We start from the raw sequence: 18,895 nt of genomic DNA, 5'->3' as shown, positions 1-18,895 counted from the left end.
GGCAGAAACGAAGGAAAAGAATTGGTTGCTTAAATGGGAAAGTTGAAATAGAAATAGACTAACTCTGTTTTCAGAATTCCAAAAGCAACCTTGGGATTTCTGTGAGAACGAGGCTCACTTAGAGATAGACTTCTATAACTCAGTTTCTTTTGGATTTGTGAGTGGTTCCTACCACTATGACTGCTATCCTGGGAGCTGCAGGTGCAGACAAATGTGCTGGGAATTCATTAACCAATTGTTTTGAGAAGTTGCATTGAACACTAGCTTCAGCTGTATTCCAGGGTTCAGACTGCCCTCCATTAGCACAGTGTTTTTACATGTAGATGAAAAGCTTTTCTTACAATATAGTTGCTTTTGCTAGTTTTATGCAAGCCCTTCTTCCCAGATGACTACAGCTTTAGGCATGGGTGACTTTTCAGTCTAGAAGCAGACCTGATAGGGACAGATGAGCCTTTAATTCTGTGCTGCAGCACTGTTTAGTGCTATCACTGTTTGGTTTAAATGCTTCAGATTGGACAGCTCCAGTGGATTTTAGTTGGAGGCAATAGGTACGTTTTAAACCCTACCCATGTCAGGCATTTTCAGGCTTTAGTACAGAAAGTTTCAAAGTTCCTGAGATCTGGACTGAATCTCCTTTTACACTGGCATGACAGCTCTTTGGCTTTTATATTTACTGTGTTCAGCTCACTACAGAAGCAGTGTGGGGATACCTAGTTAAAAGGTAGGAACTGTAAAATAGCTTTAAAAGATAGTGGTAAAGGTAGATTAATTGAAGAGCAATTTCAAGCTGTAGCTTGAACCAGTTCTCTATTATTTTGTAGCCTTCCAAAGAGATTGAATACCACTGAGAAGCCTGAAGCTCACATAGAGTCCCAGTCATGTTCTTAAGACTATATAAAAAATAAGAGGTTAGCAAATAATGTAATTTTTATTCTTTACTTTGAATACAAATACCTACAATGCTTAGAATATCTTAACTAATAAAAGGTGCAATGGCAGCTACTGTTAGAAATCACAATATATTGCCTCATGTTTGTCATAACTGTGTATTTAATAACATGCCCCTTCGTGGGACACAGTTTTCCCCTAACACATTCACCTATTTAAGTCAAAAGAAATTCATAGAACCAAAGGCACAGCCAAGATTTCTTAGGTTTCATTAACATATGCAATATCTCAGATTAAGAAAATGTAATGGAAGAGCGACAGCCTAGGAAAACAGCAACGGTATAGTCACATGCTCAGAAGATTTGAAGGCATAAATGATCAGATAAATGTTAAAATTATGTTTCGTGATACTTTCCCTTCTGTTCCCCATCCACAGATAATTTTCTTCTAATCTCCTTCAGGTACTGAGTGACTTTTTTTGCTCATGGATATTTTGAAGCGTTTTGCACAGAGGCACTTGGATCACAGCATGTTAGTAGGTAGACCATCCTCTTTAAATACTAGACTTTGTTCTGAGGGGGTCTTCACCATAGCTACTACACTACTGGTAAGTTCTTAATCAGCATGCTGCTGGTTTGCTCAGAGGCCATATACCTCTCTCTCAGCTGAACACAAGTCAACAGATATTGTGGAAGGGCCCCAATACTGTTGAAAATGACAAAAGTGTCAGGATTGTTTATATCATCTACTAGGCTGTCATATAGCTTAGTGGTATCTCCTTCCACTGCTGGTGGCATGATATAAGACTGCTTGCCTGTAGTGTATAAGCCTGTTAATACATCAGCCTCGAAAACATACATTTTGGTGTCGGTTTCCCACATATCTTTACCCTCAGTTAGGCTTTTCAGCTTCTTTTTAAAGTAGATGCCAGCTCCATATTTTTGTTCTGAAAAAAAGAAAGAAAAATTGTGGTGAGAAAAAAAAGAAAAGGCATTTAACAATTGGTTCTTTGGGGGTGCTAATACTAAGAGACTGCATCTGGATCCAGTGTGACACTTTGTTACTGCTCAGTGCGTGCCATCCCTTGGAAGTGAATCTGCATGAAGGGGCTCTGATGCTAGGACTGACCTCCCATTAAAATCATGAGCAACTTCAGTAATCAGTCATTGTTCATTCTGATTAAAGATGCCAAAGTGTGTTATTACCTGTTGGTGGAGAGTACATCCTATGAAATCCTGTTTGGCACACTGAGCTACAGAACTGAGCAGGGACATGCTGGTACAGCTTGTGTGCTATCTTGGAGGTACCTTGTTCTTCTAGTTGTTTTTTTTTCATTTGTTGGAATGCAGCAGATAAAAGGGGATTCTGTATCTTTTCAATCTGTAACATAAAAAATAATGCAGTATAAGCAAACAGACCAATATCCCTGAAATCCATGAGTATTTTTGTTCAGGCTAAGTTCTTCAATGTAAGAAGCTTTGATACAGCTTATATGCATTGACCATGCAGTGGATAAGGTATCTGAAGAGCGTAGCTGGTGCATAGAAAAAGAACCATGTCACTGTCCCATGCCTCTCATTGAAGTCATGGGGATACGTCTGATTACACAACAGATTATTAACCACGTGAGAAATAGCTGTGTGGGTGTTGCCAGCTTGATCTTATAAAGAACTGCAAGTGTGCTATAAGGCATAGAGAGCCTCAGCTGACTGGTATTTGCTTTTATTTCAATGTTAAATACCTTTTTCATATGAAAGGCAGTTTGGCAGTCTGCTTCCCAGTTACCCACTGTGACCACCAGGGACACAAATCCCTGTTAACAAAATTTTCTTTTTTCTCTGTGTTGCACAGCATCATCCTCCTCCTGTTCAGTAAAAGACTGATACCCAAGCAAGATCGCAGCTTCAATACACTACTAATCTCACATCATAACTCTGATGAATTCAGTTGCTAACTTTTGGTGTCAAACTTACACGAAGAAAACAGACACTGCATTAGTGCCCTGCAGTGCTGTACTCACTCTAACAGACCAATCTTCTATTTCAACTAGAGTCCTGCTAAGGAACATCTGGAACATAAAATGAGAGACAGAATATACTGATCTGTACAGCTAAAAGGTCTTCACAGAATTGTGGTAGTTTTAGGGGTGGGGGGTAATTTCAACCCACCACAAGAATATAGCTACACTTTTTTGACTGATCATTTGCATTATATTTAAAATACTTTTTATTAAGACTAAAGACTATATTCATTTTAAGGATTAGGCTGATTGGATCTTAAATGTATTGAAATAGTTCATTTGAGCTTTTTAAGGAGAAATTTAGTTTTTTTCCATTAATGCTCTCTTTACCTTGAGAACACAAAGCCCAGCTTTTTCAAACTGTTTCTGCCTGTCTTTAAACTCCTGAAGGTGTGATTCCACCAGTGAAATCTGGATGCTTTTAGTATTTGTCTCGTAAAGCTGTTCTTCTGAAAGTTGACCTGCTTCTGATTGGCCTGGATACAAAGAAAGGAGTAAATTTTTCATAAAATACCTGAAGCAAAGGCAAGGAAGAAGGATCCAACACTTTGGTAATTTAGTTAAGAACAAAGAATATTATATATTCTCTCAAGTAATACCAGAGGCTAATATTGAGAGAGACTGATATATAGAGAGAGAGGAGATAAGAGATACAGATACAAATAAAAGTTTATTAAATTTTTCGCATTTAGCAAAGAAACCAGAGAGGGAACCAAAGAAAAACAATTATCTTGTCCATTACATCTCTCCACAGCCAAACTTCCATATAATGGGATTTGTAGTAAAGGACTATACAAACACAAGGAAAAATGGATCGCTCAGTAGCTTCACTGTAATGCCACCAGTTCTATCAACTGTTATGAAAGTCAAGGACTCTGCAGAACCATTAGTGGGTCCTGCAGCAGTGGTCCAGCTGCAGCTAGCAAAATAGCTCCTCAAAGTAATGTGTTAATTAAGTGCAAATTTTGTATGTCTCCAGTAGCCAGTGAAACTGTCCTGGAGGAAGCAGTGTTGCAGCTGGCTGTAGGACACCACCTAGCTCCCACATAAACTCCCCTACTGAGAGTACTGCCAAGTGAGTAACCAGAATTAACAAATGGTCTTTCAGGGGCCCATGATAAAAGTATGGTAATACTGGTAATTAAAACAGTGCTCAGTATGTGTGTGAAATGAATGCATGTCTGTCCTCAGCAATAACACAGATAGATGCTGCTTTGCACTTGATCTTAATTAGTCATTTAGTTTACATACCCATTAAGTGCAGCAGTTCTTCTTGTTTGGCTGTACTCTTCTCTTGCATACGGAGCAGTAATTTTTCAGTTGCGAGCACTGCATCAATCACAGCATCAGGAGGGCCTTGGAATTGCAGTCTTGCTTTTCCCCCTCTCACCTCTTCTGATATGCACACACCAGCATGCTGCTCCTGAGATAGCTCTGCAAACTCTCCTCTACCGAGGCTAAAAATGTAGTTGTTCTCAATAACAGCACAGTGACTTTCCCAAATTTGTACCATGCTTTTGATCCACGATTCTGCTGCTTCCAGTGCTGTTTGTACGTTCCCTTTAAGTTCAAGAATTGGTTTATTGTTTTCAATCACTTTTGCACCCTGACTGCCTGATGTGGTACCTGGAAGAAAAAGTTTTGTTTTTATAAAAGTACTTTGAAAAGTGAAAACCTTTCAAATGCTGTCACAAACTTGTATATGTAATCCATGAGGTACAATGGAAGAAATAATACTACTCTTCTGGTATGCTCAAACAAAACAACAGATTAGATTCCAGGATGTAAAGTTCCAGGAAAAAAAAAAAAAAAACAAAAACACCAACCACAGAGCAGAATTGATTTGCCTTCCACTAAAATGACTTCCAATTTTGGTACTAACAATGTTGTTTATGTTTGAAATTCTTATAAAGGACTGCCCAATTCCATTCCTGTTTATGTAAAAAGCAAAGTGTTAACACATATTTGCCTCCCCCTTTCTCCAAGACACGTGCAAATACTAACTTCTTTCTAAAGGAAATATGAGAGTGCTCATTTACTTGAAACGCCCCTTCTGTTCATTACTTACTGACATGATCACTTCTGTTGCAATATTGCTTTTTTTCCAGCTTCTGTGTTGTTGAATATATCTTTTTCTGGAAAACCTTGAAAGAGAAAAGTTTAGGAGCAGTCTGCAGCCTCTGTTGTCAAATGTACAATTTTGCTTTTCAAAACTTTGTTAAATAAGCAGTTTCCAGCTGTAGTTACACTCCCCCCTCCAAGTCTGAAATGGTTAACAGCTGACATTGGTTAGTTTTTACAAAATTTCATTGGGTACAATATCAAATATATTCCTGTTCTGTGTCCCCTAAGGCAATACATGTTACACACTTTACCAGCTGGCACCTTTACCAACTCCCTGTGGTTGTGGCATATCTGGAACTCATGGAGCCACAGTAGATGGTGTTCATTACGTGCAGTTTATCTATGATAAATTCTTACTAAATTTTAAAATCCAGGCTATTCCCATGCCTTTATCCACGATCACACATGGAATGTCTCTGAGAAGCTAGGCAATGGATTTGGCATCTGACAAACTGCCTTGCCTTCTTTTTTTCAGCAAAAAGAGCTTCTGCTGTGCCCTGATTATCAGGATTATATGTAATGAACACATAGCTGTCATACAACTTGCTTTAGAGTTTATGGGAATCTTACAGAATGTGGATCTGTAGAATCACAGAATGGTTTGTGTTGGAAAGGGCCTTAAAGATCATCTAGTTTCAAGCCCTTTCCACTTAGTCTTGCACTCATCAAAAATGGATGGTTGAAGTTAAATGGGAAGAAAAGCAAACTTGGTATTTTGATAACAGATGGCTATCTAAGATAGTTGTGTATTAATCACATCAGTCAAATATGGAAAATGACCTACCACAGTTTAAATTATCTATTATAATAATATTATTATTACAACCCTTCTCTCGTGTTAGGTCATATAATGTGTCAATAATGTTTTACCCTAGGAACTTCATGCAAAAAAAAAAAAAATTAAATTTCCTCAGGACAACTATGTTTTTTCCCTAAAGAGTTAAGAGTAGACTCTAATTTGCTGACAGTTGTGAGAATTTCAGAGGTCCCTCCTCTTGTTATGAGAGCACAGGGTGAAGATTTTTGGTTTAGTGAAAATAAAGACTTGTAAAGATTAATAATACCTGTTAATGAGAGAAACACTTTCATAAAGGGATCTGTCGCTCACAAATACTCTTAGTACAGAGTTCAGATTATTTTAATTTGTAGTCACCTATGGGATAATTTTATACAGTTTTGTGGTTTCCTTAGTAGTAGTTAACAAATTTGTTACCTCATAGGCTTCATAGTCATCTGGGCAAAAGACAAACTGCACATCCATATTCTGCTCAGGGTGTTTCCTGGCAAAATTTAAAACCTCTTCAATCATGATCTCTGCCACTGTATCAGCAGGCAGTACTGACAACCATTTCCCACCATTTGCTGGAAAAGAAAGTGAGGGAGATCTCCGATTCTGAATGTATTGCAAGCATCCTGTCACTGCAGCTCTTAATTCCTGCAGGAATAACACGTGATTTAGTCCTCATATCACTCAACATGAAAATCAGTTAAAATCCACTTAACTAATCTTACCTCACACAGTAACACCCTGTGCTTGTAAGGCTGCTCCACAATGTGCAGTACCTCCGTACAGGGCAGATTATACCCTTTTGTTGGTATGATTTCTGTAAAGGATGATGAACGTTCAGAATAAACCTTAAGTTTTTCCTGAAGACGTGGACCCGCTTTTTGCAGCAGTGTTTTTGAGACGGGAGAGTCAGGCTTGCCATTCACAGACAGGTAGTTAACAACAGCTGTAGTCTGGAAGAAGAAAGAGCGTTAGCATACTTCAAGTTTATCATTTGAAAGCTTTGCTAGTATAAAGAGCATTTTTTTCTAAAAGCAATTGCTTTATAAAAGCCTGACTGCAGTACATCAGTTGCCTGGAAGGTTCTTTAACTACTTTCTACTATGGCAATGCAACATCAAAGTATGCACCTTCTAATGGCAGGAGACTTTTTTTTGGTTGGGTTTTTTTTTTATTTTTTCAGAAACCAACAGCAGGCATAAGACCTGTTCAGGTCAGAGTACATTCAACAGAATTACTACAGCAGCTGTGTAAGTGACCCATCTGCACCTCATCAAGTGCAGTTCTGAAGCCAGTTATCAGTGAGCAGAGGAGAACTATGGCTGTGTCCCAGCTCACGCAGATGCTTCCCATGTTAGGGTAGCAAGCCCTTGTCACCGAACCAGCGGGGTCAGTGCACACAGGGGAACTGCAAAGCTACAGTTCTTCCAATTCCTAGTGGAAACAGCAGATTCCTGTAGCAGGCCTTCTGTATTTCAAATTAAATATGTAAAATGTGAAAAAGTTGTTTACAGAAGGCTGACAACAGCAGTAATTGTTCTAATTTAAAGAAATTTTGGAGCATATTTTCCTTGTAGTTTTGAGGACATGTTGGTACCTTTTGGTGCTGTAGAACTGGTTAGTAAAATTAATGTCGTCTTGGCAATCCTTTCTCACATCAAAACAATGAACTTCCTATTCAATTAAGGTACTTCTTAGAAATAAAAGCTATGAATTCTTTAGAGATACAGTATTTGCTAAAAGCAAATGCCATTCCTGTGATGCAGCTTCCAGTCCAAGAGCTCTCTTGGACCACCATGGCTAAACTTGTACATTTTGCATCAGATTTTCTAGCTAAAAAGTTAAATGAACCAATTTAAATGATGGACTGTTTAAGGGTAAGGTGCACATCATCTGCGCATTCTGTGTGTATAACTTATTTTCATCTGTTCCAGTGTTTGCTGAATGACTCCAGCAGTGGCATCTAAAAGAACAAAAATTACAGGAAAACACCCAGGGCAAAAAGCAAGAGGAGACTCCTAAGGAATGCATGATTAAATGTGAATGTCCATGATGTTATAATAAGATAAACATTAATATAAATATTATTATTAATCATCATCATCATCCAATCTTCAGCTGCTTCCTATTATACAATAACAGGCTATATACAAAAAAAGAAATTAAAATGTGCTAATGTTTAATACCCATTTAGTTAAAAAAAAAAAAACCAAACAACTCCTTGCCACTCTGTATGTTCCATTTGTAAATTTTCATCAGGCTGAGAAGATAACTATGAAGTGCACCAATACATATGTGTTCCAAACTCCTAGGCATCAAATCCTGCAAAGACTTGGAGACACTACTTCATGTTCAACATATTATGGGACAATCGTACCTTCTGCTGTTCAAGCCGTCCTTTTATAATGCGCAAGCGAATGCCTCCGTGTTTGATGTAAGTTGGATGCTGCCTTGGTGAAGCTGAAGGAGTTTCCTGAAGTGAACTGGTATCACCCAGAATCTCTTCACAGGCCTTCTTCATTTCTGCAACTGTAGACTCAAAAATGTTCACCAGGCGGATTTCCCTGAGACAGCTTGGTGGACTTGCTTCAACAAATTCCTTTATTGCCATTACAATCACTTGAGCACACAAATGGAGTGGGAAGCCAAAAATACCTGAACTCACTGCCGGGATAGCCACTGACCTTATAGTACTTTCTGGAGCACTGACATACTTCAGAACATTCTTAATAGCTTCATGAAGTAGATGGCAACGTTTTTCCTTCTCATAAACAGACCACCTTGGACCAACTACATGAATAATTTTCTTACAAGGAAGCTTCCCTCCACCTGTCACTGCTATTTGACCAGTTAGGAGTCTTCCGTACTTTTGAATATAAAGGTTGCTTTGCCTTTGTATTTCTGGCCCTCCAGCATTCACAAGAGCTAAAGCAAGGCCTCCTACATGTTCTAGGTGTTCATTGGCTGCATTCACCAACGCATCTACCTTGTGTCTTGTGAGATCATCCTTACAAACACAAATGTCAATTCCTTGCTGTAGTTTTTTCCTGTATACTTCAACAGTGCATGCTGCACTTTCGAAGGCCAAGGTACAAGCAAACTTTCTGTAAATGACATCACTTAGACAGTCCTTTCTTATCTTAAGAACTTCATAGGCATCTTTATTGATGGGGACCATCAAGCTGTGCTCATCCATTACCATGCTTGGCCCTAGAATACAGAATTATATAAAGTAAAATCAAAGATACTACTATTAAAACATTGCTTTTTATATAGGAGTGTGATTTATAGGTCTCAATTTTACCATACTATCATTACTTACTAATATTTTTGGCATAGTCTGACCTTCTCTTTTCCCTTTTCATAGGCTTAGAAACCCCAGCTAAGCAAAGAAAGGCACTAAAAGATGACAACAACAGTATCACTGAACCTGTGGTGACTTGAGGGTTTGGGTTTGTCTTAGTTTACCTGAGGAGGAAGTTTGGTTAAGATGTGTCTCCTCCTGCTACTTGTTCTTGTCTCTTTCCTAATATTTATTCTCCCCACCATTAAGCTGACACAAGCATTGTCAGGGACATATTCTTAACTGAATCAGTGATATAATCTAAATGAAAAAAAAAAAAAAACCAACCTACAACCAACACCACAGAACTTCATTGATTTACAGCACCAACCTCAAGGACTGATGCAGCAGCACAACTGAATGGGCTGGGAATAAATGGTGAGGAGGAGAAAGCAGAAAAGCGTGAGAGAAATGTCTTTGAAATAAATGCTCTTACAGGGCTTGGTTAACTGGCTGCAGAGCCACTGTGATGCTGTGCTGCATTTGCCACTAAAACTCTAGCTGAGAAGGCAAATGTGAAAAGCCACATCATAATCAGGTCTTCAAAATGCTTGTAAAAGCAAAAAACACCACATTATCCCTTCTGATCTTTTCTTGCTCAGAGGGCTGAAGGCATGCTTGCCTCTCTCAGGCATGTCTTCCATCAGGTTACCGACTTCAAGCAAGGTGCAAGGGTGAGCATCCCAGGGCTTTGCAGAGTCAGTGTCTCAGCCACAGAGGCAGGGGAACACTTGCCCATACGTTCCACTGGGATCTTACACTGGCATTTGTAAATCTGTAGCTCTTCTCTAGTCTGCACTTACAAGCCCACAAGCATGTTCTTTGTGTGCAACTGATAAATTCACAAGGGCATTTTAAACTACTTTTAGGAAACAACGGTAAGAATGGGGCAGTTTTTATGTTGTCACTGTGCCTATACAGCCCTCTTTTGGCAGATGTCAGCAGTACTACATGCAGTAGTTCAACGGTGTAAAGTAATCGGTGTAAAGTAAAGTATGAGTTTAATCATACTTTCGTTCAGGGTACGCTAGAGTGTAACGTGTTGCACTTACGAAACACCCATTCAGCAAAACACTTCGGAGCACTTAGCTTCAAAAGAGAAACGCAGGCAAATCCTGCTGATTAACAACATTGATCCATAACCGTGGCTAATTCACACACGGTTTAGATTGCTTTTGGCACTGATGTTCGTCAGTTTGCTGGTGTGAACTGGCACTTTTCAAGTTATATACAGGAACATTCTTTGCAGATTGCTAAATGCGGGGGCTTACCTAAACCGTTCTTCCTTCCCCAGGTTATCGGATTGTAGCTCTATTGGAAAAAAAAAAAAAAAGAAAGAGAAAACACGCGTTACGGCCTGATGGGCTGTGCTCCTACTGGGGCAGTTCTGTTGCAGCAAAATCGGCAGCACCACCTTTTCACAAACGTGTATAAAGTTTCCCACTACTTAAAATGCTACTCAGAGCTGACGTTGCCGTGACCGGACCACCGCGGATGAAGCTACCCACCCCACAGCCTCCTTCAGCTCCAGCTAACCCACAATTGCGAGAAAACAGGAGCTTTTACTTCCCCCCAAGCTCGAGGCCAGGGAACAGCACTTCGCCCAGTTCCACACCCAGTGCCTAAGCCCCGTTTGCAGTGCGGTGCGCACAACGCGGAGAGCCCGTCCCGGCCTGTGGCCCGGCCGCTCCCAGCCGCGGCGCCCCGCGACTGTGAGGGAGGCGCTGCCCGGCAGAAGGCCAGTCCGCGGCGGTAAGGCGCCAGCCCGGCCACCCCAGCCCTGCTCCGTTACCTGGATAATCCCCATTAACAGGCACCGCGCGGCGCAGCCGTTTTCTCCTCAGAGCCGGGATCTGGCGCGGGGATCTGGGGTGTGGAATCAGCGCCCCGAGCTACGGAGCGGAAACGAAAGCGAAAGCGTCCAGCGGCGGGCATCATGGCGGCATCACCGCTCCTAGTCCACCTCTGTCCCGCACCCGACCCTAGCGAGAAGGCGATCCGCAAGGTCCATAGTTACTTCCAGTCAGGGAAGCGGTCGGGCGGCGGTGAATGCGAGGTGCGGACGGGTTCCGAGCCCGGCACCTACTGGGTGCACTTCCAGAAGGAGGAAGGTAAGGAGCTGAGGGAATGGGGCTGGGGCGGGCGGTGCGGGACGGTGTGGCTCGGCGCGACTCTGCAGGCGGCTCGGCCCGCTGCTTGGCAAGCCCCTGGCACTGAGGGGATGAGGGCGCGGCTGGGTCGCCCCCGGGGCGCTCTTCGCACACAGGCCTTGCAGACGTGTGAGAGGACGATAAATGGCCGCCGAGGTCACCATCCTGCGCCCGTGGTCAGTGCGTGCAAAGGGCAGGTGGTCTCTGTGGCCGCTTAGAGCCATCAAGTTTTCAGATGGCTTTATCGACTTTGTCTGCCTGTTGCCAAATTACTGCAGATAAGAAGAATGTGGAATCCCGTACGGATCACATCTTGGAAATGGGTGGCAGAAGGCTTAAGATAGTCATCCAGCCCGTAGAGGGGAGCCTGAGCAAAAGCCCATTCACGGAGGAGGCCTATTCCAGCCACTCCATCCCTTCCAGCTCTTCCTCACCTCGGCAGGAGCAGCAGGCAGCCTGTGGCTATGGAGACGCAGCCATGGAAGTAATTTCCAAAAAGGTATATCAGAAAAAGCAGTAATAAGCAGTGTCACAACCTGCCTTGCTTGTAATTCCACAAATCCTTTGCATTGCTTTATGTTGCACTTCAGTATTTCATGCCAAGCAAATGTCAGTTGCGTTATCTTAACCGATGAGTGTGGGGGAGGAAATTTTGAGTGCTGGATCACAGGTCATCCACAGATGTTAACAAGCAGCATTTTCTCTAGTATGGTCTTCGCACATGCCAAACGCTATACCACAAAGCTGTGCCATGGCAGGTATCAGGGGTTTGTATGCACCAAGGACTGCTTGCAAAAACATTGAAGAATTGCATGAGGTTTGGAGTCCTTCCTGCTACTCAGACTTCTAGCACTATTTCAGCGTTCAGGCAGAATAATATTGGCACTAATTTGTAGTTACAATTAAAGCTTTACCTTTTTTTAACAGGATTTTATGATTAGCATGGCATAGAATTAATGATCTGAATTGCACAAGATTCCTACAACCAGAATCAGTTTTATAAGTAGTGTAGTGCTGAATGTTTTACCACAGCTTAGTTTATACTTTCTAATCACCTGGACTGAAAACCACATAAAAAAATACAGGTCATTCACTCAGTCCTTGGAGGAAGCAGAAGACAGTGGAGGTCCAGGAGATCGCAGGTCTCACTGTCCAGCAGCAGTTGCAGTCCAAGTTCCCACTTAGGACTTGGAACTGCTCAATTTTGTAGGCGTTGCTCTGCATGCTTCCCTGTTTGGCATGGGGTCATCACCAGCTGGTTGTGGGATACCTGGGATAAGGAGGGGAGTCTATGGCCTAGTGCCCATAAGAATCATTGAATGCACTAAATCAGAAGAGACCTTTAAAGGTCATCAAGTCCAACCTCCCTGCTGTAAGCCCAGACATGCCCAACTAACTCAGGTTCCTCAGAGCCCCATCAAGCCTGACCTCCTGTCTCCCAGGATGAGGCCTCTAACACCTCTCTGAGCAACCTGTTCCAGCATTGCACCACCCTCATAGTAAAAAACGTTTTCCTAATGTCCAATCTAAATCTACTCTAGTTTAAAATCATTGCCCCTTGTCCTAGTGCTATATGCCTTTGCAAACAGTCCCACCCCAGCTTTCCTGTAGGCCCCTTTCAGGTACTGGAACACTGCAATGGGGTGTCCCCAGAACCTTGTCTTCTCCAGGCTGAACAGCCTCAACTCTCAGCCTGCACAGGAACCTTGAGGATGATAGGGAGGGTGGAAAAAAAACCAAAACCCATACCTGTTTGTTTCACCTGCTTGGTGTGCAGGACCTTCAGGACCTGATAATGAAGGCAAAAGGGACTAATAGGTGATCAATTTTGTCACAGAGAATGGCCAAATGACCTTAAAAAATTACATGAGTTATGCTAACCCTATTACCCATAGCAGAGAGTACTGGTCACAGTGTCATTCAGACTGGATGTAAGGAAAAAGTTCTTCACCATGATAGTGGTGAGAGCCTGGAATGGGTTGCCCAGGGAGGTGGTTGAGGCCCCATCCCTGGAGGTGTTTAAAGCCAGGCTGGATGAGGCTCTAGACAGCCTGATTTAGTGTGAGGTGTCCCTGCCAGTGGCAGGGAGGTTGGAACTAGGTGATCCTTGTGGTCTCTTCCAAACCTGACTGATTCTATTCTATGATTCTAAATAGCAAAGCTATTGTCTTTGGTCCTGCAATGCTGATGAGTAACAAATTTCATTTTTGCTGCTGACTTGGAAGAAGATGGCTTTACCTAGGTGTGTGTAATGGCAGTACACATGGTAGAAAAAAACCACTCTGTGCAGGTATGTCTATAGTGGTGTGGCCTTTAGAAGCAGCAAGCAGAGAACCTTAGGAGAAACAAATATTGATATGTCTTTTTTTTTTTTTTTAATCTCCTTAGATATTTCTTACAGTGTCTGCAACTTTGAATAGCAGTATGTTCTCTGAAGAGGAAAGGGAGAAAATTACCATTATATGTCCAAATTTAAAAAGAGAAGCAAATCTTGATATTGATGGCTGGGAGAAGTTGACAGGAGATTTTACAGATATTGAAAAAGCTTATCACTACTTTAAGGATATCCTGGCAGGCAATGACCCACACCATGATTTTTCACATTCTGAAAGCGAGAATGGTTTGAAAGCTGAAAATGGTGTGGATAGTGAAAAGGTGAATGTGCTTAGAGTTCCATCAGCTGTCTATGAATATTTCAGTTATGTTTGCCAAAAAAAAATCAAAGAACTATGCGAACGTTACGGAGTGCGCATTGGAAGTAAAGATGAAAGTGGAACCACATTAATACACTTCACTTCTGATAAAAGTCCTGCATCAGTACAAAAAGCTATCGATTCTTTTACCAGAATTTTTCAGCAAAGTGTACAAAATCTGAAACAGGAAAAAATTCAAGTAGCAGACAGCTATACAATAACTGACACAATAATGAAACTAAATGCTAGATTTAGTAATCTTCTTGTCAAGGAGGAAGGGAATTGTTTGGTACTCCGTGGTCCAGAGAGTGAGCTTTCAGATGCCCAAAAGTTTTTAGCAGAGAAAGGTGAGAACAACCAAGCTGAAAAGAATATAAAAATGTCATCAGAATTGTACCAATACAAGAATGGAATCGAAGTAGATTCTTCTGTGTTTAAATTGTTGGAAACAATACTAAGCAAAGAAATTGAAGTTATTGAAGACAATTTTGATACAGTAATAGGAAAGAAAGAGAGTTCCTGTGGCCAGAAGATGCTCATAGTATTTAGACCTAGGATCAAAACTAATGATATGTCTTCACATGCTACTGAAAGTTTCATCAATGCATTTCAGAGTGCTTCTGCAATGTTAAGATCAAAGCTCATGAGTTCAAGGCTTTCAGAAGATCAGAAGAAAAGATTAAATATACTAGTGAATGGAAAACAATTAGAAAATCTGCATGTAAAACTTAGCAAGAAGGAAGACAAATTCATCCTAAGTGGTTTACCAGACCATCTTAATGCTGCTGAAAAGCACATTATGAATGTTCTTATCACTGAAGATTCAAAACAAACTGAAAAGAGGACACCACTGTCTTCTAATCCCACCTATCAAGAAGCTGCAGGAGCATCTGAGATAAAATACAATGGCAGGCAAAAGAATAATCTATTTTCTGAAGGGCAGGCTAAGGCAAAGACAGAAGAAGACCAGGATGTATGTCCAATTTGCATGGACAGAATTAGTAATAAAGAAATACTGAGCAAGTGCAAACATGCCTTTTGCAAAAGTTGCATTGAGGAAGCCATGAGTTATAAGAAAAGTTGTCCCATGTGTCATACTGTCTATGGACTCATGGAAGGAGATCAACCAGAAGGAAATATGTCAACTGACAGGGTGTCAACACATCTCCCTGGTTATCCCCATTGTGGTACCATTGTGATTACATATGATATGCATGGTGGTATTCAAACTGTGAGTATGTGTGAAAATTCACAAAATAGATTTTCCCATCACTTTAATGTATGTCTAGGAGAGGCATTTCTTAATTCAATATTTTTGAGTGTGATTAAGTGAGAAAGTAGAAATTTAAAAAAAAAAGTAGGAAGTAAATAGTCAAATGGTAGCCCTCCATTTTAGATGCACGAGGACAGAGCTACCTGTCTTTAACTTGTATTTTGGGAGTAACTAAGATCAAATCCATGAAGTGATATCATGTAAACAAAATTTTGGACCAAAATGAATAGTGTACTGGCTCGTAAACTTGCCGTGTCAGAAATCAGCTTATGTTATTAGTCATAACTAGGGTGGAAAATGGGATAAATTAAAAAGGGGTGAGGTGACATGTATTTGGGAGGGCAAAAAGGAAGAAACCTTTAACAATCGATGCGTGAGTAGTAACAAGAAAATGTGAATGACACTTACATGAAAGAAATTGTCTAATGAGAAAAAAACTCCTCAGAATCAGTCAGGCTATGTCCTTATGAATCAAAGAGAGGATAAAAAATATTAGGAAAGTGTTTATCATACACAATGTGGTTTGGTTTTGTTTTGTTTTTCTGTAAAACAGAACAACCATCCGAACCCAGGGAAACCTTATTCTGGAACTCATCGAAAAGCATATTTACCTGACAATAAAGAAGGGAGAGAAATTCTGCAGCTCCTCAGAAGAGCCTTTAATCAAAAACTGATTTTCACAGTGGGGCAGTCACATACTACCGGTGAACAAAATGTCATCACGTGGAATGATATTCACCACAAAACTCGTACAACTGGAGGACCTAGCAAGTAAGCAGTCTTTTCTTTATGTAATTTTATTGCTACTTTGATGTGTCAGAAAGGCTGCCCTGAGTATTTTCCACATTAGAGCTTTTGGATTTTGTCCCTAACAAAAGTGGTTATGGAATGCTTTGTGGATCCAGACTTGAATCACCTTCACCAATTTGTACAGTCAGAACAAGGATGAACTTAGTCTTCTGATGCTTGTCAGGCTGCTTATTCACCAGTGAGTTGTGTAAAGCAGCTGCCCAGTTAACAGCTGCTCTGATTTGAAACTACTAGTACAGGACAGGATAGCAGGTTCTTGATAGCAGCTGAGATTGGAGTCCTGATCTCAGCCTCTTCTGTTACCTGCCATTTTGCACCATTATGATCCCAGTGAAGATGGCACTCAGTCTGTAAAATGTCATTTGAAATTCTACCTGTTAGAGCTAACAGCAAGAAAAAAGAGATTGTATGGCTTTTTAAGTGCTCGGAACCTTGAGTTCCACAGCATTCAGTGGGTCTCTGATCAAAGCATAGGATACCATAGAAAGAGTTACCCCATTTTGGTCATTCAATCTGTTACACTGATTTTCTTAGTAAAAGACAGCTCTGTTCAGCATTTCTCAATAGCTTGCTGTACTTCTGGATAAAGGCAAGGATGTGCAGCTGGCACAGTCACTGGTGTGAGTGGGAGCTGCCCGCAGCACCTCTCTTGGGAGTGAGCTGGCTGAATGCGTTGTGCAGCTGCAGGACGTACACAGCATAGCCTGGGCCTGACCTGGTTAACTATTAGGTGGATCACCAGTTCCTTAATTTATAGCGGTCTTCCAGTTAGGACCACTACGTTGCACCTCTTAATGCACATACAATTGACTGTTTGTAAAGATTGGATTAACTACAGATTGTATCAGTAAACAGAGTCCTGGAAAAAGTCTTGATAGGCAAGAGGGAAGCTTGGAACCATTCTTTCAAGCTTGTTGTAGCCTCCCAGGGTCAGGTTTCTTTCTGCAAGCTCTGAAGATTTGTCTCTAGATCCTCCTTCCTGGGCTAGGATCATAAAAATGCTTTTTAAGAGATACCTTACCCCTCCCTGCCCAAATACTCTTCCTAGCTATCTCTTGCTTCACACACACTTTGGTGATATGCTACGTACAGTCCAGAGGTGCCACTGTGTTTGTGTTTTGAGTGCTTGCTTGGATATACTTCAGGTCTGATTTTCAGAAAATTGCATGCCCAAGTGCCCTGCCATTTTCAAGTGAGACAGCAAGCAGCTTTATCAGGTTCTCTGTTTGAAACAACCAAATTCATCAGCTCCTTTTCTTAAGCTTTTAGCTTTACCCTGTCTGTACCACCTCCCTGCCCAGCAAAGTAGGGTCTTTCCTCTAGAACAAGTGTATAACGTTTGTGAAGTGTTCTAAGAGATTTTGATGAGAAGGTTCTGTAGAACTGTCAAGTGCTTCGTTGCAGAAGAAGCCCTTGCCATGACACCTAACAATTCTTTTCTTATTCTCCTAGTTTTGGTTACCCTGATCCTGATTATCTGCAGCGAGTTCGTTCCGAATTGAAAGCAAAAGGAATCGAATAAAGAAATTTATCATCTGTCAACTCTTAAGTGTAATAACTGAACATGTAGTGGGTAATTTACTCAGAAGAAAGAAGTTACTTTGTTCAACTGTGTTAAATCTCTTTTATTTCTCAGTCACCTAAGAATTAAGAAACCTTTTTTCATCAAACAGTATGTTCTTTTTTACACATAGCATCAGTCTTAGCACTTACCAAATGTGTATCTTATTTTACCAGTTAATCTGATTTGCACTTTTTCTCTCTTCAGTTTGACCACCAAAACAAATAGATCCACTACTAGCTTTTATTTTATCAAACACTTAATTTTAGTTTTGTCTTACTATGTCTGTCCTCATGGATAGCATCATGGAGCACATCTGCTGGAAAATTTGTATGCAGCTGTTATAATATCGGCTTTGATCAGGCTATGATCTTCTGCTGCTTTTTCTTTTCAGGGTAGAACCATTAGCATTAATGGTTTGGATTTTTAAACATGGAATTAGTATGGATAATGTATGAAGGGGTATGTGGTTGCTGCTGCTGTTTCTTTAACCCTGCACAAGTGCTGCACGCTCAAAACTGTGTTGTAGCAATTGGAGACTAACAGTGATGGTGGCTGGCTGAGATAAGGGCTGTCAAGATCTGTGCCTTTCATTGTTTAAGCTTACATACAACTTCTAAATCAGGTTTGCAACTACAAAATGGTATTTTTCTCATTGTTTCCAATACATGGTTTGAATTGTTACTACTCTGCACTCTCCTGTTAACTCGCCTGTTAATTACTTTGGTGATGGTGTGAAATAGCTTTCACTTAATACTGTTAGTGGGTTAAACCATGTTAAGCTATTAAATATAACAAATAAAATACCATATTTTCAGTCCTGCATTCTTCTGTAAAGGTTTTCCCTTCTGTTTTAGATATATATAGTCATACAGAAATTTAATTAAAAAAAATAAAAATGGGAGAGCTTCTCAGAAACACTATGATTTGAGGTGATTTGGACACTTGCCACTTCATTTTTGTGAGATTCCCACATTATGACTAGGCAGCATAGTACCCTGACTTTCAGATTTCATAGTACTGGGCACTGTTTTATGTGTGGTTTGGGATGTCTTTCCTACTGTATTTTAGTTTTACCACATTTGTTTTCACATTTCACACTATCTCACATTTACTCCCTTTTCTATGAAGGTACATACCAACATTACAGTTTTAAGTGACTGCTTTTCTGCACATTGAAACAAGCTGTGAAGATCAACACCACCCCACCCTCGCTACTTTTGGTTTTGTTTCACTTTCTCTTCCA

General features: G+C 40.8%; 2 protein-coding genes across 2 annotated transcripts; one reads left to right on the top strand and one right to left on the bottom strand.

Moving 5' to 3' along the window:
* Positions 1–971: 971 nt before the first annotated feature.
* On the bottom strand, positions 972–10,457 carry PARP9 (poly(ADP-ribose) polymerase family member 9). The gene is made up of 9 exons (XM_054380875.1): positions 10,434–10,457; positions 8,197–9,029; positions 6,545–6,772; positions 6,246–6,467; positions 4,977–5,052; positions 4,160–4,534; positions 3,239–3,384; positions 2,094–2,268; positions 972–1,834 (listed from the first exon to the last, which is right to left on the bottom strand). Exons 2-9 carry the CDS (start codon positions 9,019–9,021, stop codon positions 1,485–1,487), a joined length of 2,397 nt encoding a protein of 798 aa, XP_054236850.1. The 5' UTR covers positions 9,022–9,029; positions 10,434–10,457; the 3' UTR covers positions 972–1,484.
* Positions 10,458–11,098: 641 nt separating this feature from the next.
* Positions 11,099–18,460, top strand: DTX3L (deltex E3 ubiquitin ligase 3L). The gene is made up of 5 exons (XM_054380838.1): positions 11,099–11,273; positions 11,591–11,811; positions 13,701–15,236; positions 15,832–16,049; positions 17,541–18,460. The coding sequence occupies exons 1-5, from the start codon at positions 11,099–11,101 to the stop codon at positions 17,608–17,610; spliced, it is 2,220 nt and encodes a 739-aa protein (XP_054236813.1). The 3' UTR covers positions 17,611–18,460.
* Positions 18,461–18,895: the final 435 nt, after the last annotated feature.

Source organism: Indicator indicator, chromosome 5 (assembly GCF_027791375.1).
Source record: "Indicator indicator isolate 239-I01 chromosome 5, UM_Iind_1.1, whole genome shotgun sequence".
NCBI classification, from domain to species: domain Eukaryota; kingdom Metazoa; phylum Chordata; class Aves; order Piciformes; family Indicatoridae; genus Indicator; species Indicator indicator.
The sequence above is the reverse complement of the archived record's forward strand: the minus strand, read 5'-3'. Positions and strand labels throughout refer to the sequence as shown.